Source organism: Saccopteryx leptura, chromosome 2, assembly GCF_036850995.1.
Source record: "Saccopteryx leptura isolate mSacLep1 chromosome 2, mSacLep1_pri_phased_curated, whole genome shotgun sequence".
Lineage (NCBI taxonomy): Eukaryota > Metazoa > Chordata > Mammalia > Chiroptera > Emballonuridae > Saccopteryx > Saccopteryx leptura.
The window spans coordinates 343,143,932-343,165,141 of record NC_089504.1 but is presented as its reverse complement, the minus strand read 5'-3'; the positions used below and the strand labels follow the sequence as shown (position 1 = coordinate 343,165,141).

At 55.1% G+C, this 21,210-nt stretch overlaps 1 protein-coding gene across 3 annotated transcripts; it reads right to left on the bottom strand.

The window, feature by feature from the left end:
- Positions 1–446: 446 nt before the first annotated feature.
- Positions 447–16,929, bottom strand: SLC4A1 (solute carrier family 4 member 1 (Diego blood group)). 3 transcript variants are annotated; one of them, XM_066363979.1, is made up of 20 exons: positions 16,790–16,929; positions 12,292–12,374; positions 12,077–12,167; positions 11,066–11,127; positions 9,860–10,040; positions 9,625–9,760; positions 9,080–9,203; positions 8,873–8,957; positions 8,531–8,715; positions 7,840–8,050; positions 7,389–7,601; positions 7,064–7,212; positions 6,763–6,957; positions 5,842–6,015; positions 5,296–5,385; positions 4,652–4,818; positions 3,875–4,128; positions 2,847–3,016; positions 2,579–2,755; positions 447–1,920 (listed from the first exon to the last, which is right to left on the bottom strand). In XM_066363979.1, exons 2-20 carry the CDS (start codon positions 12,304–12,306, stop codon positions 1,840–1,842), a joined length of 2,760 nt encoding a protein of 919 aa, XP_066220076.1. In that variant the 5' UTR covers positions 12,307–12,374; positions 16,790–16,929; the 3' UTR covers positions 447–1,839. The 3 variants fall into 3 exon arrangements, with proteins under 3 accessions (XP_066220076.1, XP_066220077.1, XP_066220078.1); XM_066363980.1 differs by lacking the exons at positions 12,077–12,167; positions 12,292–12,374; positions 16,790–16,929 and adding an exon at positions 11,449–11,509; XM_066363981.1 differs by lacking the exons at positions 12,077–12,167; positions 12,292–12,374; positions 16,790–16,929 and adding an exon at positions 11,379–11,437.
- Between the last annotated feature and the right edge of the window lie 4,281 nt (positions 16,930–21,210).

Genomic DNA, 21,210 nt, shown 5'->3' with positions numbered 1-21,210 from the left:
CTGGGAGGGGAATTTCAGCAAGGCAGTCACTCCACTACAGTTGCATTTATTGGCAAAGTGTATTCCTAGGCATCAAGGGGAAGGGTGCTAACAAAGTGGGTGACTATTTTTCCCCAGTGTTCAAGAAGCAGAGGGAGGGAGAGGAGGGGTCAGTCACCCAGAGCAGAATAACAAAACCAGCGGCTAACATTTATTGAGCTCTTCCTCTGAGGCCTGAGACCAGGCTTTGTGTTAAGCAAGGCTTTATATGTACTATCTCCTTTAATCCTTATAACAACCCTAGAGATTGATACCATTATCATTCCAGTTTTATAGAAGCATAGAAAATGAAGTGGTGGGAGACAGCTGTCAGCCCTTAGGGATGTGCCCCAGGGCCTTCCATCAGGAGTTCAAAGCCTCCTTTTCTTTTCTTTTTTAAAAAAAAAAATTATTTTATTTGAGAGAAAGAGAGAGAGAGAGAGAGAGAGAAAGAAAGAAACACCGATTTGTTGTTCCACTTATTTATGCATTCATTGGTTGATTTTTGTCTGTGCCCTGACCGAATATCGAACCCGCAACCTTGGTGTACAGGAAAGATGCTCCAACCAACAGAGCTACCCGGCCAGGGCTTGTCCTTTCTTTTCTGTCACACCATGATTCTCAGTTTCAACCATCTCTTACCATTTCAAGTTCATCCAACTCTTTTTATATTTTAATTTTTAAAAAAAATAGATTTTGCCCATATTTTGCAGAACCCCCTGTCTTCTACCCCATGATGGGGGCAGTGGGTCTCTAATGGGGGGCCTGGGCCTGGGTGAAGCCAAAGTACAATGACAGCTCTGAGGAAATGCACAATCAATAAGTTAAAATTCTTCCTCCCTTTCCCCACCTCCTCCCTCCCCCCCCATCCAAATCTAGAACAGACTATGAGTTGCCCATTATTCCCCATCCTTGGGCAAGGCCTTGTCTCAGTCACTTCCGTGTCCACAGGGTCCAGGGGCTCAGTAAATGTGGAATGAATGGGTGAGTGGACGAAAGCACGGGGGAAGGGGAGCAAGCCCTTAGGAATCCTGAGTCCCAGCCCTGCTTGTCTCCTCACCCACACCTTCCCCTCACCAGGACACCTCCCTCTGCTCCAGAGAAGAGGGTCCCAGGTAGGGGGTGGGAGTAGAGAAGGGAAAAGGAGAAGTCAGCAGGGGCATCTCTAAGCATGGGAGATGGATGACTGAAGTCGAGCACAGAGCTCTGTCTTCAGAATCAGAAGACCTGGTTCCAATCCCCGCTGTATGGCTCAGGAGCTGTGTGACCTTGGGCAGGCTTAAAGATGAGTGATAACTACAGCATCATAGTCCTTTCAGAATTTACAGAGCCCTTTGATCACATTTATCTTTGGTCCTCAGTAACCATCCTATAATGTGGAGATTATTATCAATGTACCCATTTTATAGAAGAGGAAGCAGAGGCTGGAGAGGTTAAGGGACTTTCTCAATGTCACACAGCAAGCAGGAACCTGAACCCACCCACCCCCAACTCCCTCCTTTGCCATCGCCCCTGTCTGTGCCATGAGGAACTGGGACTCAGATCTAAGTCCAGGGTATCCCCACGTGGCACTGGGGCAGCCAGAGGGGCTATATAGTGAATGCCCTAATGTGGGCTCCGCCGGCCATTTCCAGCCAGAGAAGCCAGTCTATCCATTGTGAAAGGTTTCCTAGACATGTCCTTCCCCCACCTGTGGCCTCAGGGCCTCAGCTGCTGCCCCAGGAGGGACCTGGGAGCCCATGAGGTGCCCCTGAACTTCTGGTTGTCCTGAGAAAGTGGCGCAGTGGAATGGTGGAGAGGTCTGGGGCCCAGGCCCTCCTCTTACACGGGCATGGGCACCTCGTCGTATTCGTCCCGACCTTCCTCCTCATCAAAGGTTGGCTTGACATCATCAGCATCAAGCTGGAGGATGGGGTGGGAGGGAGAGGGTGAGTGGCCCAGCGGCCAGACAAGCCTTCCCCCAGCACCAGGAGGCACCTCTCAAGTTAGGAGAGGACCTCGCTCTCTTTCAACCTTGGACTAGTCCTGTCCAGCAGACCCTAGAGTTGGTCAACAGGAGAGATTTCCAAAGGGTAGGGACCCCCTGGGGGTCTGGTGCCTTCTGCAGGGGGCAGATATCCACAAGGCAGGCGGGGGACTCCTTCACCAGGGCAGCCCCACAGTGACCTGTGTCACTTCTTAGAAGAATTCTACTGGAAGAGCGACTCTTCTAAAACGACCATAAGACCAGCCACTTAGTGGTCAGAATAGCTCGCATGGAACACACCCTGTGTGCCTCTTATCCCTCTCACCAACCCTGTCATTACTTTTTTTTTTTTTTACAGGCAAGCAAACTCAAGGCACAGAAAAATGAGGCCACTTGCTTCAGGTTTTACACCAGGATGTGGCAGTGTCAGGATTTGAACGCAGGTCCCAGATCCAGACCTTAACCATTCAGCTCTCTGCCCTCCTTAATTCTGAGACTCACCCCGTCTGGTGGAGTCCTGCCCCCTCTGCCCCCTCCCTTCTACCCCCACTCTGTCCCCCGCCTGGAGGTGCAGGGGTGGGAACAGCCACTCACACACTGGAGCTCCAGGTTCCTGAAGAGGAGCGGCAGCAGGAATCGGCGCAGGGGCACTGTGAGGATGAGCACGAAGGGCAGGGCCAACGAGGTTTCCTGGAAGGATTTCACTGCCCAGAGCACTGCCAGGCAGACGATTTGGATGCCCGTGAACAAGTGCATGCGCCAGGTTTTTACCTGTGGGCAGAGGCTGGTGTCATCGCCTGCCCTACCCTTGCACCCAGTACTCCCTCCCCACCCTGGGCTAGACAACCAGAGGGCCCTGTACCCGTTTGACGTAGGGCACATCCGGGTGGTACTTGGGCGGCTTGAAGAGAAGCAAGATGCGGTCAAAGAGCTGGATGCCGCTGAGGGACGTGACCCCCATATAGAGGAAGATGCCGAACAGCACAGCCAGGGGGATGTAGGACAGGATGGGCCCCATGAGGATGGACAGACCTGCAGGGAGGATCCGGAATTGTCAGCCCTACTTGACCGGCACCAGCAGGGTCTGGGGAATGAAGCCACGGGTGCCATGTGGAACCCTTCCTGTGGATCATTTTAGTAGGAACTGCCCCCTTTTTAGAGATGAAGAAACAGACTCAGAAAGGTGAAGCAACTTGCCTAAGGCCACACAGCTAGTAACTGGCAGGGCAGGGAGCCAAGCTCTAGCCCGCCTGACTTCAAAGCCTATTCCTTTAACCTGGGGGTGGGGGGTGTCACAGAATTGAGAAAAGCTCACCTTTTTCCTCCCCCCCGGCCCAGAATGTCTCCATCACCCTCTACTTATCCAAATCCTAACCCTCCTCTAGCTAACAGCTTCACCTCCTTTAAGAAACGTCCCTGGCCTCTCTCAGTGACCACAGTGCTGCCCAGCATAGACTCTCAGCTGCCGTAGACATGGATCAAGCCCAGTGGCCCTCTGTCTTCTCCTCCATCACCCCCAGATTATGCCTGAAGCACTACTCTTGCATCACTCATAGAGCAGCTGGGCTAGAGAAACCTCAGGGGGCATATAATGAACTGTCTAATGGAGCAGAAAGGCAAACTGAGGCTCGGGAACAAAAAAGGTTACTGAGTTAGCAGCAAGGCAGGGCTGGAACCCACAGTTCATTGAACTTCTGTCTAGAGAAGGTTTTAGTAATGAAGGCCCTCCTTCCTCCCTGCTTAGATGCCCATCTCCTCCAGAATTCTATTACGTGAATAACATACTGGGGAGATGTCAGGAGGGCTGGCGGGGGCTGTATCCTAAGGGGCAGGGGCTGGAGGCCAGGGGCAGGGCCAGAAGGTGATAAACTGTGGCCAGCCCTCACTCACCCACAAGCACAGAGACCAGGAGTCCGCTGATCCGCTGCTCCTTGACCTCCTGGATCTGGGCTGCAGCCCCTGGGGTGCTGGCCTTGCCCATGACGGTGAGGGCATTGGCATGGGTGACAGAGCGGACGGTAGTGGCACTGAGCCAGGGCATCCCAAAGAGAGTGGCCAGCCCACCGATGCCAATGACCAGCAGCAGGTCCAGGTGGAAGCCAGAGCCCTTGACCATCTTGCGCTCTGGTTTGCTGATGATCAGCCTGGGGGAGTGGGGGTGAGGGGATAAGCAGGACTCTCCCCCCACCCCCGCGGCCCCCTCCTTCCTTCCCCATACTTGAGTTTCTCTGTACCTCAGTTTATCCATCTGTGCCTATCTCCCTGGAGTTCCTTGCTCCCCTCCCTCCCACCCCATCTTGAGAATCCAGACTCTGAGAGCAGAAATGCCTCCAGACACCACTTAGAACATCCACAGGCAGATTTACTCTGAAGCTAATGAAGCATAGGCTCCAGGGAGCATCACTGGTACAAGCCCCTTCCAAGATCCGGCACCTTATTTTGTAGTCTCATTTTGTGTTCTTTTTCTTTAAAAAGGCTCCCCAAATTATACATTGTCAGGTCCCACAAAACCTGGCCCTGCCCCTGTCTGACCATGCTTTCTGCAAGTAGGGAGGACCACACGTTCTGCTGAGACTAAATAGCATCAGTCCTTAGTGTTGCCTGCCTGGAACCTGTCCCTTTCCCTGCCTCAGACTCTCCCAGGCCCAGCCCCATCCTGGCTCTTACGTGGTGATCTGGGACTCAAGAAAGATAAGGATGAAGACCAGCAGGGCTGGCAGAGCGGAGGCAAACATCATCCAGATGGGAAACTCGGAATGCAAGCCCAGGGGGTGGATGATCCAGCCCCGGGCTGAGGAGTTGGACACCTTGAGGCCTGAAGGCACGCTGAGTTTCTGTGGGAAAGGGATGCTGGTAAAAACACTGGGGGGAGGGGGTGGGGAAGGAGACGGGGGACAGGGTCCTGGACACTTGGGAACTCACTTATATTGTGCACCTCCTTTGTATTCGGTCCCAATATAGAACCTTTTATCTATATCTTAATCCCAACTTTATAGATAGAAAACAGGGTCAGAGAGGTTATGAGACTTGGTGTGAATCACACAACCATTTGGTGGCAGAGTGAGAGTCATACTCAGATCTGCCTGGTTCCAAAGCAGATTCTTCCCCGCTGCCCTGGGTTAAGGATCAAAGAGGACCACCTGCCCCAGGCCCTTGCTGTAGCCAGAGGGGTCCTGAAATGCTGTGGGGGGAATGTGGGGCTCCCAGGGGAGGCAGGGATGGGGCAGTTCTAGCTGGCTTCAGGTTTAGGAAAGCCTTTCTGGGGAAGGGCAAGCTGAGGAAATGAAATGAGAGTGGAAGGAGAGGGTCACCTGGGTGTAGGTATCTTGGATGAAGAAATCCACTGTGACCATGACCAAGATGGATATGGGAACCCCAAAGTCCCCGATGACCCGTCGCAGCTGAAGGCAGGTGAGGGAACCAGTGGTGAGTGCCCAGTTGCTCCCCACCTCCCACTGGCCCCCACTTCATCCCCATTTTCACCCAGAGGACCCTGCTTTTCCCAGGGGATTTGTTGGCATTTAATGCCCTGTCTTGCACCTCAATGTACTTGGACCAATGTTTCTTCTTCCCTTGGACCAGCCCCACCCCTGGCCCCACCATTTCTCCACCCCTTTCCTAGCACTGTCCTTGGTTCCCCACTGGGTTCTCAGCCTGGGCATGCTGAGAAAGGGACATGGGCTTGCCTGAAGAGTAAGATTCTGGATGAGGAAGGGACCAGGGAGGCTTGGAATCGGGAATGGGAATCTGGGGTAAGAAGAAGAGCTAATAGCACTGGAGAAGCTGGGGGTGGGGGTGTGTGCTTTGGACTGGGATAGGGCAGTATAAGCAAGGGCAGGTGCAGACAGTGTGCTGACCTTGCCAGGGAAGTAGGAGCTGTTCTTGAACTTGCGCAGCATCATGGCGAAGAAGAAGGTGCCCGCCATGAGCACAAGGGAGAGGAGGGCTGTGTTGGGCAGCTGGTCTTGAGCTTTGGGCTCTAGTGTCACGTTGTGAGCATAATGTTTCTTTAGTGGGTGGCTCTGGAAGATCTGCAGCAGAAAACCAAGGCATCTTATTCCCTCCCATCCATCCACCTCTGTCAATCATCCATCATCCATCCACCATCCATCCACCTGTCTTCTTCCTCAGCTGACGTGGTAACAGAGGGGCAATGGGATTCTACAGCTTAGTTTTCAGGTGTAAAGACCAGGTTAAGCTTGGGTGGGTCATAAAGGCAATGAGAGAGAAGGAGAGAGAGAGGGAGAGAGAGAGAGAGAGAGAGAGAGTGTGATCTCCCAGGGCCTGGGAGACGAGAGAAGGCTGGAGTACAGCGCTTCAAGGACTTGGGAAGACCCACCAACCAACAGAATGAGGGGCAGACATATAGTGTCCAACGTCCCTCCATATAAAATGCAAACACAGAGGCAGGCATAGTTTAAAGTGACAGGAGGTTCCATCATCATGACCTCGGTTCTTGATGGCAAGTGCAGCAGAGGGAGGAGGGACTTCAATACCTCCCGCTGCTCAACCATGCACGCATTGTCCCCTTTCAGTCTCACACACATACTTACCCATGAGTTACTGTGTGTGGACGTGTACACATAGGGGGGCCCTCTCTTGCCAAGTCATGGCAGGGATACCGGCAGCAAGTGTCAACATGTATGTGGTCATAGTCATATGCCGTGAAAACACAGCCACACAAATGCCATGCAGACAGGTGTGCAGTGACACGTACAGGCACATAATTTATGCTCAGTCTCACACGTGCACATCCCCATGCTTGTTCACACTCCCACCTTGATCAGCTTGACGAACGTCTCATAGATGAAGATGAGGGAGATGAGGAAGGAGAAGATCTCCTGGGTGTAGCGGGAGATGAAGCGGACCAGGAAGCTGCCCTCGAAAGCCACCACCAGTATCACCAGCAGGATGAGCCAAAAGCCGATCCACGTGCGACCCACGATATACTCCAGGCCATTCCTCTCGCAGAACTACGGGGTGGTCAGAGGGCGCCGGGGTCAGACAAGTGGGCCCGGCCCTGTGCATCAGGCAGGTGGGGCCAGTTACAGGGTCACAGCGGGGCCAGAACAGAGCTACCGAGAAGAAGGCTTCCTCAAACACCAGCAGGGGCCCCGAGAAGCCGAGCACGAGCAGGGGCTGAGCTGCCAGCAGGGCAAAGAGGACACCCTGCACCGCAGTGGAGATGAGCAGCTCTGACACCCCCATCTGGTTCTGCGTCTTCTCTCCTGTAGGCAGAGGTTACGGTAGGGTCAAGCCCGAGAGATCATTTCCGGGGGCCAGTGGGGCATTTCATGGGCAGGCTGATGCAGGGGTCCAGGGCGTCAGGTCGGGTCAGAAGTCAGGACCTCCGCAGAGGCCAGAGGGTCAGAGGAAAGGGTCGGGGGGAAGGCAGCGCACTGACCCAGGAGGCCGCCAAAGGTGATGGCAGGTGACAGGGCAGCAAAATAGATGAAGATGACGGCAGCCAGGACCTGGGGGTTCAGTGCATCCGTGATGTCACTCAAGTAGCGAGGGTAGCGCCGCTTTATGTCACGCACCAGGCCTCCGAAGAGCATGCCTGTTCTTCGCAGAGGGTCATCTGGATCACCTGGGACCCCTGTACCCCCATTTAAATCTGTAATGAAGAATAGGACCATGGTCATAGGGGGTATCGGGGAGGTTTGGGAGAGGCGAGGTGAGGAGGTGTCCTCTGATGGGAATGGGTGGCCAAAGAGGCTGGTGGCGTGAGGACAAGGAACAGGGACGCCAGGGTATTTAATGGGAGGAGGGGAGGCAGGGGCTCACAGGGTTGAGTTGGGGTGTCTGAGGGTCTGTGAGCCCTTGGGCCACACAGGGCAGGGCAGGGCAGGTACCTAGGCCCTTGTAGAAGCTGGGGTCTGGCTTGGCAGAGCTGGACAGGTAGCGTCTCCGTAGCAGCTCCCTCTGCACGGGCACCAGGCTGAGTAGGGCCTGCTCGGAGGGGGCGTCTGAGGGCGGCAACACCAGGCTGCAGTCCAGGAAGCCCTCCAGGGAGCACAGCAGATCTTGCCGACTCTGGGCCAGGTACGCATCCATGCGGAACACCTGGGGGCCAGAGAAAGCGTTGGGGCTGCCTGGACCTGCCGCTGGGTGAAGAGACCCGGGAGCCCACAGCCGGAGCCCTGAGGGTCAGCACACTGCCACCCAGGTTCCTTGCCCACCTTCTTTATCTCCCACTATGAAAGGGCTTGGGGGAGGCAGACACGACCCTGAGTGAGGAAAGGAGGAAGAACTAAAGCAAACCGGTTGGTTTACAGCAGCCCAGATGAAGCCAGAGCAGCCTAGGCCATACCAGGCCAGTCTTGACCAGGAAGAACCAGGTCAGAGTGGGCCAGATTAGGCCAAGCCAAGCCAAGTCAGGCAGGGCTGGGCCAGATTACTTGGGCCAGACAGGTCAGAAGCAGCTGGATTAGACGGAATGGGCCAAACTAGTGAAACTAAAGTGACCCAAGCCAGTCAGGGAGGAGAATGGGTCTCACTACTGCTCAGCTCCCAGTTCCCCCAGCCCGCGTCGCCCCTCATTACCCTCTCTGACATGAGGGTGGCGGCTGCCCGGCCAAGCTGGGTGTAGTCCGTGTGCGGGGCCTCGGGTCCCAGCAGCACAAGGAGGAAGCGCACGGGCACAGGCAGCTCCACTGCGTTCTCTAGCTCCACGGCCTCCTGCAGCCGCACAAAGCCCAGGACGGGCTGCTCCAGGAAGGCTGCTCGGCCTGCAGGGCAGGGGGGAGGGGGGGTGGCGAAGGTGGTCAGGCCAGGCTGGGGGGGCTACTGTTGGGGTCCAGGTTTCGGGAGAAGCAGGCTGGGCCAGGCCAGGAGGTGGAAGCAGGGGTTGTGGAGGGTGAGCGGGTAGGGGACACCACTGCTTACCCACTAGCACCAGGGTGGCCTCTGAATCCGGGGGGATCTTTTCTAAAACTCCAGATGGTGAGCGGCCGTCTTTGCCCCCCACTCCCTGTTGGAAGGAGGGTGGTAAGGAGAGCGTTCAGCCGCCTCCTCCCCTCCCTACTCTCATGTCTAGCCAGGTGCAGGGGGAGGCTTGCCGGTTCTCCCCAGACACCCCTGGTATGACCTCACCTGGTCACAGAATAGCTGGGTCTCCAGTGAGGGCTGTTGGGGGAGCAGAGGCTGAGAGGGGTCCCCGGAACGGGTCAGTACCGTGGGCTTCACACCCTCCAGGGCCTCTAGGTCTCCAGCATGGCTGCGGGACACAAAGGGGACACGGGCTGAGCCGGCTTTCGGGTTGGGCCATGGGCAGAGCACTGGTGGTGGGAGGGATTAACCAGGTCTTCCCAGTGACTAGACTAGAGAGACGGGGCAGGAGGAGAGTCCGGCTCTGCTGAAGGAGGCTGCGGGACGTAAGCAGGTGGCCTGTCCGGGATGCCTAGATGGAGCTGGAAGAATACACGGAGGGAAGAGTCTTAAGAGTCTGCCCTCTTCATCTGATCAGGGAGGCATGGCCACCCCTCAGGAGGTGTCAGAGGCAGGAGCCATCCTTGAAGAAAAGTAGGCCCCAAACTAGCAGGGGACGGTCCATTTGGACTCCCAGGGCGAGCATGGGGCAGGGGGGCAGGAGGTAGGCCCTCTGGGAGCGGGGACCAGGTCCAGGCAGGCAGGGGCACCTGTGTTTGAGCAGCAGGACCCGGAGCAGCTCCTCCCGGTGCTGCGGCCGGATCTGCTCCTCGTAGATAAACCTGTCCAGCAGCTGGTTCGCCACTCCAGCCAGGGAGGTCTCGGGCAGATCCAGGAGGACAGTGCCTGCAGGCAGTGAAGGGGTCAGCTGGCCAGCCGGACTATGGCCCTCCTCCCCACCAAGCCTCCCATGTGGTGATCCCGGAGGGACCCGGCGGGGCTCACCCTTGGCAAAGGCTCTCTGCAGCTTCAGGAGGCTCCAGAAGGTGAGGTAAGAGAGGTGCGGGCGGCCCCAGGCCCCGTCCTCACCCACGTTCTCCTCCAGCCGCACCCAGCGTGCTGCCTCCATCCACCGCAGCTCCTGGTTCTTCCCATCCATCACCAGTTCCTGCAGCTCCACATAGACCTGTGGCCCCACAGACCTGAGTTAATCTTCCAGGCTCAGAGCAGGGCCACGGGAGCCTGGCAGCCTAGGGCATGGTGGACACGCAGCAGACTCTGAGAGATGTTTGTAGGAGGCCCAGGGCCCTGGAGCATTTGGGGCAGATCCTGAGCTCAGAGGGATGGTCCAGAGCTCCAGCCTGCAGTGTAAGTGAGGTAGGAAGTGTGGGGAGATGCTTGAGGGTCCCTTAGGTACAGCCACACTTCTGGCTATAGAGGTGGATTTAATGGCAGGTGCACCAGGCGCGCACCCTCAGCCTTGACTTCTAAAGGGCCCCGCAAAACCCCAACTTTACACTTCTAATGTAAGGGGCCCAATATTTTCTTCTGTGCTGGGGGCCTCAACTGACCTTAATCTGCCTCTGTCTGACTCTATTCCTCCACTTCCTGACCAGGCCCCTGACCCCATTTCAGAGGCATTTGGGAACCTCTGGACCAAAAGGAGTGCTAGATTGGGCATTTAGGAGGGAAAGGGGCAGGAAGGCTTTGGGTCATTGGGTCATTGGGTCATCTCCTGCCTTTCAGACTGTTGAGTGGATGTATTTATTGTTCAGCTTGTTCTTGGGTTTCTTTGGAGCCAAGTGGCCATTCTCAAGGGCCTAGCTAAGGGCAGAACCAATTTCCTAACCAGCTGGACAGTCTAGGGCCAACGGAGATGTAAGGACCAGGCCAGAGGAGAGCATTATTTACTTCTGTGCTTCCCCTGGGAGCACCTGACAACCCAGCCAGGGCCACAGGGCCTGTGGGCTCAGACCTCCAGTGGGCAGCTTCTCTCTGCCCTGAAGATTGTTCCTCAGTGGAAGGGGGCATGGGTCCCTGCACAGGGTGGCTGTCCTCTTCCCTTCTCCTGGTTTCTCAGGGTCCCCACTCCTTCTCAGCCTTTTCATGGCCTGCTTGAAGCTGTGCCTGTCCCGCCACTCCTCCCTTCCCCTGGTAGAATGGTGGGTCCCAAGGGCATACAGAAGAATGGGGGGAGGCGGGGGTCCTCACCTCGTGGGTGCCTGGTTGTGATGTGGTGTGGTAGTCTGTGGCTGTTGGCTCGGCAAGGTAAGCTGAAAATCCAGAGGCCGGTTAGTGCTGCCCATAGAGTCCTGAGCCCCCGCCATCAGCCGCAAAACCAGTGCCGCGCAATGTACCGCTGGGACCCTGGTCCCCCCACCCCACCCCTGCTGCTCATTGGGCTGTGGCTCCCCACTCCCGTTCTCGGCCCAGCCTGTCACTCCACATCTGAGCATTGTGGGGGACCCTGGGACTGATCCTCAGTGAGAATCAGGAGGATCATATCCCGGGTGACCAGAGAAACCTGAGTGGCAATGTTCAGGATTCTCTCAGGGTTTCCTCTTCATGCCCCCTTCTGGGACCTGGTCACCTGCCTCAACAATTCTGCCAGGCCATAGTTTCTCACAGCCGCCAAGCTGCGTTCTGGGCACCAGGGTGGGGTCTGCCCTTATATTGCCCTAAACCCCCCACCCCAGCCCTCATTTCCCAGAGGGGCCTCTTGTCTTCATTACCAATTGCCTGCACTTAAGTCCTGTTGACAGTAAATAGGTGCCTGCTTGGCACTCCCCAACTAAGACCTTGGACAGACCAAGGAAGGTTTCCTGATGTCTCTCTGCCCTAGGGATCCCCAGGGCCCCCATTTCTCAGGACCTCTAGACCCCCAAACAGAACAACGTTCCCTGAACAAGGCCAAGTGCCTGGCCTAGAAGCCAGCATCGGACAGGCTTGGGTGCAGGTGGACTCCTGCCATTTTCTCACAAACCTCAGGGACATGGTGACGGTGATGGGTGACTGGTCCTGACCCCACCCCCAGCCCCTCCTGTGATCATTTCAAAACAAAACTCTGTTTATCCTTCAATCAGCCAGGATTGTGGGAAAACTGGCCTTGGGGTTGGGGCAGAGGGGGAGGGAATTCAGAGAAGGGGGGAGGACAAGTTCTCCAAATGTCCCTATCTGGGGCTCAGCAGCTCAACCCAGCAAAGAAAGGGAGACGGGGCTCACCTTCCGGCGCCTCCTCCTGGTACACAGGGACGCCTGGCGCTTCATACTCTTCCTGCTCTAGGATCTCTTCCAGGCCCTCTTCATAATCCTCCTGTGGGAAGTGGCCATCATGACTGGGCTGGAGGGGCTCCTTGAGTCTCCGTAAAGGTAGGAGTTCAGAGCCAGGTTCCCAGAGCCCCCAGGTAGGAGCCCTGCAGATGTCACGAAAAACTCACCTGCAAATCCCCCATGGTGCTGTCCTGATTGTCCAATTATCCACAGGGATCCGAGCTCCCAGCATAACCCGCGCTGCGGGTCCCTGTAGGAGAGGGACAGAGGCTGAATGAAGCACAGGGCATCCTGGGGTCTCCCGGCCCCTCCTTAGAGGAGGCTGCATTAGAGTGAGGGGGGATCCCGGGGATTGGGAGACAGTGGAGTCAGAGGAAGGTGGTATGGGTGGAGGTTTGGAGAAAGGAACTGAATTTGTAGATATGAGGATCAGTGTGCAGGGGCCACAAGAGATGGGTCAGTGCAGGGAAGAGGAAGCTTGGCTGGTAAGGATGTTGGAGAAGGATGGGTGTGTCCTTCAAATCTGATTTCTTTCTCCATTCACCTGACTTCTTTTTCTGCCCATCCCTGGGACTCGGCCAACCCCAGGGTAGCATGACCTGTCCCTCTTTAGAGGCTTAGCTTCTTTGAGAGTCTCCACAACACACTCTCTTCTCCCAGAAATTACTGCTTCGCACTGGGAATGGGGCTGTAACATCTTTGGGAGTGGCCCACAGGTCCTAGATGAGATGGCTCTGTTTCTCTCTCCCACCTCATCTTAGGCTCTGTCTCTTTTGCTGTCTTCTCACTTATCCCATTGGCCTCCTTTCCTGCCACAGTGCCATTGCACGTGCAGTTTCCCCACATTCTGGATGCCCCTCCCCCCTACATCAGCCCCTCTCACATCTCAGCTCAAATGTTACTACTTCAGATTCCTTCCCTGACCACCCTAACATGCACTAACTAAATTTGTCATTTTCTGTTTCTTTTTTTTCCCCCAAGTGAGAAGCCGGGAAGGGGGGGAGGAGGCCAGACAGACAGAATCCCACATGCACCCGACTGAGATCTACCCGGCATGCCCACCAGGGGACGATGCTCAGCCCATCTGGGGTGTTGCTCTGCTGCAATCAGAGCCATTCTAGCGCCTGAGGCGGAGGCCATGGAGCCATTCTCAGCACCCGGGCCAACTTTGATCCAGTAGAGCCTTGGGTGCAGAAGGGGAGGAGAGAGAGAGATAGAAAGGAGAGGGGGAGAGGTGGAGAAGCAGATAGGTGCTTCTCCTGTGTGCCCTGGCCGGGAATTGAACCTGAGACTTCCACACGCCGGGCCAACGCTCTACCACTGAGCCAACCGGCCAGGGTCATTTTCTGGTTTCTTGATTCATTTGTGCATATACTTCTGTCTGATGATTTCCCAAAAGGGAAGATACATGAGAGCAAAGACCCTGCATATCTCAAAGACCCTGAATTCCCCACTCCTAACAGAACGGTTATACATAGTAATCAATAAATCCATGTTGAATGAATGTAAGAATGTATGTCCCTTGCAGGCATGGGGCTCTGGGACTGAGGAATCAGTGACTTGGACCCAGCCAGGAGACCATTGAGTCCTGAGCTTTCATTCTTCCAGTTGTGTCTCCAGCAGAGAGAAAGGTATGCCCACCACAGACATGTGAGCACGAGCCCAAGGGGAGGGTGGAGGTCCCCTAGGATTGCCCCAGGCCGGGTATGGAGGGACCTCCTTTCCCCCTTCACCCACTGCAGCACAGGGCATTGTAGCAGCAGAGATTTGGTCAGGTTGACAAATACAAGACACTGTCCCTTCTCTCGAGGAGCTCCCAGCCCTGACTGGGGAGAGGGCCGTGAATATGGGATAGGCTGAGTGGGTCAGGAGATAACATGTCCCTCAGACAAACACGAGTCAGGAGCGGAATGTGCTGGGTGCCAAGGATCTGTCTGGCCAGGTGGGGGATGGAACGTCTCTGGAGGAGGGGGCACTGGGACTGGGCCTAGAAACAGGAGGATGTGAAAGTCTGAGGGGTGGAGAGGGATAAACCAGGTGTGAGAAATGGTGGGCAAGGGGCAGAGCTAGGACCAGGCAAAGACGGGCTCCGTGTTGAATGAGGGAGTAGGGCAGGGAGTACAGACAGAAAGAACTGTACAAAGAACTTCCTTTCTGAGGAATGGATGGCTCTGCAGTCCTTAGAGATGGGGGGTGCTGACCCACCAAACTGGAAAGGGAGGGCTCTCTGCATTGGGGTGGTAGGACCAGTGGTGGCAACGGAAGGGACCCAGAGCCTGAGAATGGGAAGGTTCCTACTGCATAGGACTTGCCCCTGGAAAATGCTGATCACAGATCCTTTCTCTCCCTCTTCTGTCCTTCCCTGTGCCCTTCTCCCCGGTTTCCCTGCCTGCCTCTTCTCCCATCTTTGCTCTCTTTCTTCCCTGGCCTTGCCTCTGCCTGGGCCTCAGATCCCTAACACCCTTCTCAAGGGTATTGAAATTTAGGTGTTGCCTGACTGTGGTGGTGCAGTGGATAGAGTGTCAATCTGGAATACTGAGGTCGCTGGTTCAAAACCCTGGGCTTGCCCGGTCAAGGCACATGCGGGAAGCAACTACTACAAGTTGATGCTTCCTGCCTCTCCTCTCTCTCTTAAAATTAATAAATTAAAAAAAAAAACCCATAAAAAACTTGGGATTAAAATCCCACCCATGGCCCTGGACAGCCTACTCAGGAGATAGAACATCAGCTTTTCGTGTGAACATCCCAGGTTTGATCCTGGGTCCAGGCACACATGAGAAGCAGCCATCTGCTTCTCCTCCCTCCCTCTCCCCCTTCTCTATCTCTCTCCCTCTTGCAGTGGCTCATTTGGTTCGAGTGTTGGCCCCGGGTGCTGAGGATAGCTTGGTTGATTAAGCATCAACCAGACAGGGGTTGCTAGGTGGATCCTGGTTGGGGCACATGCGACAGTCTGTCTCTATCTCTCCTTCTCTCACTTAAAAAAAAAAAATCCCACTCAAGGAATCTGGCCTGCTTCCCATCTGAGGACTGGATGGTCGGAAGGGCCCTCTAGCACCAGAGAATCCAGAGGTTCAGTCAGCCTCTCTGACCCAACTGGCTGAAAGGCCTTGGGCAGCTCTCAGCTCTCTCTAGGTCTTGGTCATTCCATCTGTATAACAAGAGGGGCTTCCTACCAGGGTTCTGAAACATCAGTGAGAGAGAAGAGGGCAGGACGTAGGTGCCTTGTGCTTATCCCGGACCTTAGAGACTGAACCCATAACCCAGATTGCTGCTACTGCTAGACTAGGCCCAGCCACCCTCCAGCTGCAGGCCTTGCTCTGCCTGACACTGATAAGAACCTGGTCCCTGATCGCAGCCCTGAGTCTGGAAGAGCACCAAACACCTGACCGGCCGCCCAGCCAGGGTAAGGCAGATAAGGGCGAGCGGGGCATCTGGAGCCCAGGAGGTGGAGAACAGCTGGAAGAGGCTGGGGGAGGCAGTGACCAGATGGCAGGGAGGGCTCCCTGGTGGCATAACACCACCTTTGTGTAATTGCCCCCACATTGTGTCAAGCTGTACTGCCCTATCTCTTATAATCCCAAACCACTCTGTGAAGTGGGTAATGTCATTAGCCCCGTTTCACAGATGAGAAAGCTGAAGTTCAGAGAGGTTTACCTGCTTCAGTCCTTTCGTAGGTAGAGATCAGAGACAGGATTTAACTCTGGCCTGCCAAACTCTGGCTACACCTCTAATCATTAGACTGAGGTGCCCCCAGAAGAGAAAACAGCTATTGGCTGGTTTAGGTTAGAGGTTAAGAGCATGGACTCTGCAGTCGGACTGCCTGGGTTCAAATCCCAGCCCTGCCATTTACTAATTGTGTGACTTGTGTGACCTAGGACAAGCGACTCAACCTCTCAGCTAGTTTTTTCATTTGTAAAATGGGGCAATAATATCTACCTCACAGACTTGTTACAGCCCTAAGTTCTTGTGTATAAAGCATTTAAAATATTGCCTGGCACATAAGGAGCTCTATGTAAAAGTTTGCCATCATTATCCTTGTTACTGGGTATCAAGATTAGACTTGCTATCTTCATCCACTTCTGCTTTTCCAGTTCCAATAGACTTTAGCAGAAATGCTTTGAGACCCTCAGGTGGTAGGAGACTCCTTTCCCTCCAAACACTCCCTAGAGTAGGGACAGTGCCAGGCCTCCCTGGTAGACTTCCTGAAATGTCCCAATGGGAAGCAGTGTCAACTGACATTTCTCCTTAGAGGGTGATGAGGTGGCCTGGGGATCCCCATACATGGGGGAAACAGGGAACTGGGGGGTGGGACCCGAATCTGTAGGACCTGAGAGGCTGGTAAATCGGAGCCCGCCAGGGCCCCTCACAAACATTTACACACCAGCCACACACACCTCTGCTGCCACGTGCCAGCCTCTTTTCCCTAACACTGGCTGGTTTTCTTAACATTGGCTGCCCAGCTTGCTCCAGCTGCAGGTGCCAACGGGTCTGTGTCCTTAGGGGTAACAACACACACTGCAATGTTCTCACCCCACCCACCTGCACCCCCCGTGTAGGTCAGGACACCTGTGCTGCCCACTTGAACAAAGATTTAGATGGGCACCTGCAGAAACCCTCATGACAGGCACCACAGGACCTACCCTAGCCCCTTCGGGCCCTGCTCACCTGCTCACGAGTCTTGGGGTCCCTCCGGGAACTCCTGCAGTTGCTGGTGCCCTCTGTGACCAGCTGAGCTCACACCAGCTCTAACAGCGCCAGCCAGGTTCTCGTTCCTCCGCCCCAGGGGCAGCTTGCAAACCCCTGACTCATGCCCCCGCCTCCTAATCTACCCACCCCATGGGCCATAGGAGCCCTTCTCACCACCCGCTCTGCATCCACTGGGTGCCAAATAAACAGATTTATCTTTCACACACATCTGGACAGCTGTGAGTCTGGTCCACCCCACCCTGGCTGGCCAGCCCCCACCTCCCTGGCCCCTGGGATTCTCCTGGTCTTCCTTTGTGGACTAAGCGTTGATGGCTGGGTTCTCAGAGCTCCCAGCTTCCCGGCAGGTCTGGCCCAGCCTGTGGATGCCCCCGTCCTGCCTCTGTCCATTCTCACTCTGGCCAGGCCCCTCTGCTCTGGTTCCAAGTTGCACGGCGCCTTCTCCTCTCTCGTCTCTCCTCTCTTGGTGTCCTCCCTCAGGACTGGCTCTTCCTCTGCAGCCTTGCCCATGGGTATCTGCTCAGTGCTCACAGGGCCCAGACAGCCCCCTATTCTTCTTATTCCAGAAGAGGGTACCCTGGCCACTCTCTCCCCAAGACCCTGGTTGGCTCCAAAGAGCTCACCCCTGGGCGTTAAGACGCTGCTTCTCAGTCAGCCTGAAACAATGTCAGGTCAACAAAACAACCTTCCCCACACAGGAGCTCAGAGCTCACAAAGCCCCAATGTCTGGGCACACTGGCTCCTCTGTCGGCAACCTGGCCCAGAGCAGCCTGCATTCTCGGCCCACGCCGGGCCCTTCCCCACACTCCCCCAGTGGGGCAGTCTCTGCTCCTGGGGGTGCTGAGGCTGGTCACCTATTCCTGGGCTCTGGTTACTAAGGAGGCAGAGACTGAAAGGCAAGTTCAGATTAGCAACAAAGAGGAGAGGTTTGAAAGCAGACAGCAAGGAGGTCTGGTGGACACTGCTCCGGGCAGTGGAGACAGAAAATCCCAACCCCTCTCTGCCACTGATTGGCTGTGGGACCCTGGGCAAGTGCCTGTCCTCTGTTCTTTAGTGTCATTGTTTATAAAGGGAGAGTGCAGATTCTGAGGCTGCCAGCTTGGGGAGTCTTGCTTTAGATCCCAAACACAGAAACTCAGAGACAAGGACAGAAAGATGGGCATATCCAGCAATTCTGCAACCATTTCCTGGGTCTCTGCCACAAGCCCGCACTCTGAGCCCTGGCAGAGAGAAGAGGGCAGGGACTGACCGGAGCTGCAATCCTCCTGTTTATGGGGCTTCTGTCCCAGGCACTGTGCTGGAGGCTTCACCTGCTGGTCACACTTACTCCTTCCCACCTCCCATTTTACAGAGGAGGAAACTAACACGACAGAGAGGTAACGTGGCCTCCCAGTGACAAGAGTAACCCATGGATGGGTACCAGCTCTGTGCAGGGCACTGTGCCCAGCGGCTCACATGCATTCTCTCTCTGAGTTTACCAAGCCCTTCTGAGTAAGGCACTCTTAATTACTGTTATTTCCTTCTCACAGATGAGGATGCTGACAGTGGAGAGGTGGGCGGCTCACCCCAGCCCCTGGGCTGGTGGAGCCTGAGCAGGACTCAAGGATTCATTCTGCCTCATGCTGAGCCCTGTGCTCACTACTGCCACACCAGCCAGGGACAGAGAGGCCCTGGCCAAAGGAACCCGAGGGATGCCTCCTCTCATTCCAGGTTGGTGCTCACTCTCCCGGCTGGCGGAATAGGTCCCAAGCCCTGGCTCAGACTGGACTGCTTCCTGTGGCCTTTGGCAGCAAATGCCAAGTGGTAGCTCTGCCTTCCCGCCACAGCCCAGGGGGCCCAGGCACATGGCCCCTCTGCCTGCCCCAGGCTCCCGAAAGGACTAGCAGCTAGCTGGGTAGGGGGTGACAAATGTAAACATCAGCCCAGCTGTTCTGCAGGGACCACTCTTGCAGTCCACCAGACACCTAAGCAGCAGCAGAGCAGGTTGGCATCTAGTCCTTTCTATTCATACCACGTGCTCTATTATTCTTGTTGCCCTGACTGGATGAAGGTGTCTCCCCAGACCTGCCTGACATCACATTTCGCTTGTGTATGCTCCGGGAAGAAGCGATGGCTCCTCTCACTCATTTTATTCCAGTTTGGATTTGAGTCAGTTCAGTTCATCTGAAGCCCCTGTGTGCCTGGCACAAGGCTGGAGCTGGAGAATTGTGACAAGACAGAGGCTTGCCTCCCCTAGCCGTGCCAGTGGGTGGGGTGGAGGTGGTCAGCAAACCTGGCATTTGAGGGAATTGAGCGGAGCTCCAGGACACCTTGACAAAGTATCCTGATCGGACCCCACACCCTGTCATCCTATTCACTGAGACCCCCTCTTGCCACCGGTACCATGCCATTGCCTAAAGCACTAGGGAAGAGCCTACCGGGACCCCTTCTCAAGCTCTCAGTCCAAGTCTGTGCTCGCAGAAGTTTGGGAACCAAGGTCAAATGTTAGCCGGAATGAGGTGGCGGAGTGGCGGGAGCCAGACTTGCACGGTGATTTGATTGCACCCAGTATGATGTTATTCTAGACCACACAGCCCAGACCCTGGGTTGGGACAAGTTGTCCCAAAGGGAGACTCTGTGGGCAGGGATTGAAGTTCTCCTGAAGGGACGAGACTTTCTCATTTTCCATCATCCTGGGATGCAGGCAGTCAGTCCTCAGTGACATGTGAGGGCTTGGCCCCGGGCCATGGAAGGTGAGGCTGCTTTCTCTCTTTTGGCCTGAAGGAGAGGCTAAGACTCCAGGTGGGAGAGGGCGTTTCGTGGCAGTTATGTGAGCTGTTCTTTGCAACTGGTTTCGCAATAAGGTGCTACGTGGAGCACTGTGGACCTGTGACCACAGAAGTAGAGACCCATCTTATAATTTCACACCTGCTTTTGGTGCCTAGTGGGCGAATCTCAGCCGTTCTTCCCAAACTCCGGCAAAGCCTTGCTGGACAGTTTGTTGGGAACTAAAGAGAGAGTCTGAGCCCACATTCAGGGCAAAGTAGGCTATGGTTCATATTGGCAGCTAAGGTGAACAGAGGCCCAGATGGCATGTGTGACCTACTATAAGGAGCCAGGAGGCTGGCAGAGGGCATAAGGTCTGGCCAGGTGACTGGAGGGATCCATAGATATTTCCTGTTGAAAATATGGCTTTCTGTATCCTCATGGACTGGGGACTCAGACCACTAGGATTCTGTACTGATAGGAAGTGCTCTGTGGTGGACATATTTGGGTTCAGTGCAACTGCTGGGACAAGAAGCACTGCTGAGCTATGTGACACTGAGCTGGCCACATCTTCCCTTCGGTCTTGGTTTTCCTCTCTAGGCTGTTGTGAAGACCAAATGGGATGACAGACGGAAGGAGCTGAGAACGTAATCTCTGGACACAGGTAAGGAACTGAGTTGTGAATGGGGAGAAGGTGTCATGGAGACTGAATAAGGAGTTCATGTCCAGTGGGAAGAGTGGGTAGCAGTATATAAGAATCAGAATGTGGCCTGACCTGTGGTGGCGCAGTGGATAAAGCGTCAACCTGGAAATGCTGAGGTCGCCGGTTCGAAACCCTGGGCTTGCCTGGTCAAGGCACATGTGGGAGTTGATGCTTCCAGCTCCTCCCCTCCTTCTCTCTCTGTCTCTCCTCTCTCTCTCTCTCTCTCTGTCTCTCCCTCTCCTCTCTAAAATAAATAAATTAATTTTTAAAAAAAAGAAAAAGAATCAGAATGTGATGACAAGGGATGTGAACAAAGAATGTGGGCCTGATGGGCAAATCATTAGGGAAGTGAAGAGGATGTCTCCAGGCAGTCTCTGAGCTGTCTTAGAAAAATTCTTCAGGAGAAGTGACAGCAAGAGATGTAAGGTGCACTATGAGTTGGAAACACATAGCAACCTGGGGGCTAATGAAAGTGGGACAGTCATCTCTGCACATTATAAATGAGCCAGTCATCAGAACAGCAGGTGTAAGGAAGTGTGGGAGCAGGAGTCGGGGGCAGGGGAGATGGCCTGGGCCTGGAGCCTGGAAACGTGCTCAGGGATGAGCCCGTTCTGTCCTCATCCTCTGGAATCTTGCACCCCATTAAGCACGTCCCCAGCTCCCTTGGCTAGGACCAAGGGGCTTTTGTTTGAGAGGGAGAGAAAGAGGTAGGGGGAGAGAGACAGACAGGAAAAGAGAGAGAGGAGAAGCATCAACTCATTGTTGTGGCACCTTAGTTGTTCATTGATGGTTTCTCATTCATACCTTGGACAAGGGGGCTTAGCCAAGCCAGTGACCCCTTGTTCAAGCCATTGACATTAGGCTTAAACCAGTGGCCTTGGGCTTCAAGCCAGTGACCTTTGGGCTCAAGCCAGAGACTATGGGGTCATGTTGA

Coding starts and splice junctions, on each gene's coding strand:
- SLC4A1 (XM_066363979.1), bottom strand. Junction 9,204..9,624: donor GTCCTGCTGCTCAAACACAG/GTGCCCCTGCCT, acceptor TGTGTCCCGCAG/CCATGCTGGAGACCTAGAGG. Junction 3,017..3,874: donor CCTGGTCTCTGTGCTTGTGG/GTGAGTGAGGGC, acceptor TCCTCCCTGCAG/GTCTGTCCATCCTCATGGGG.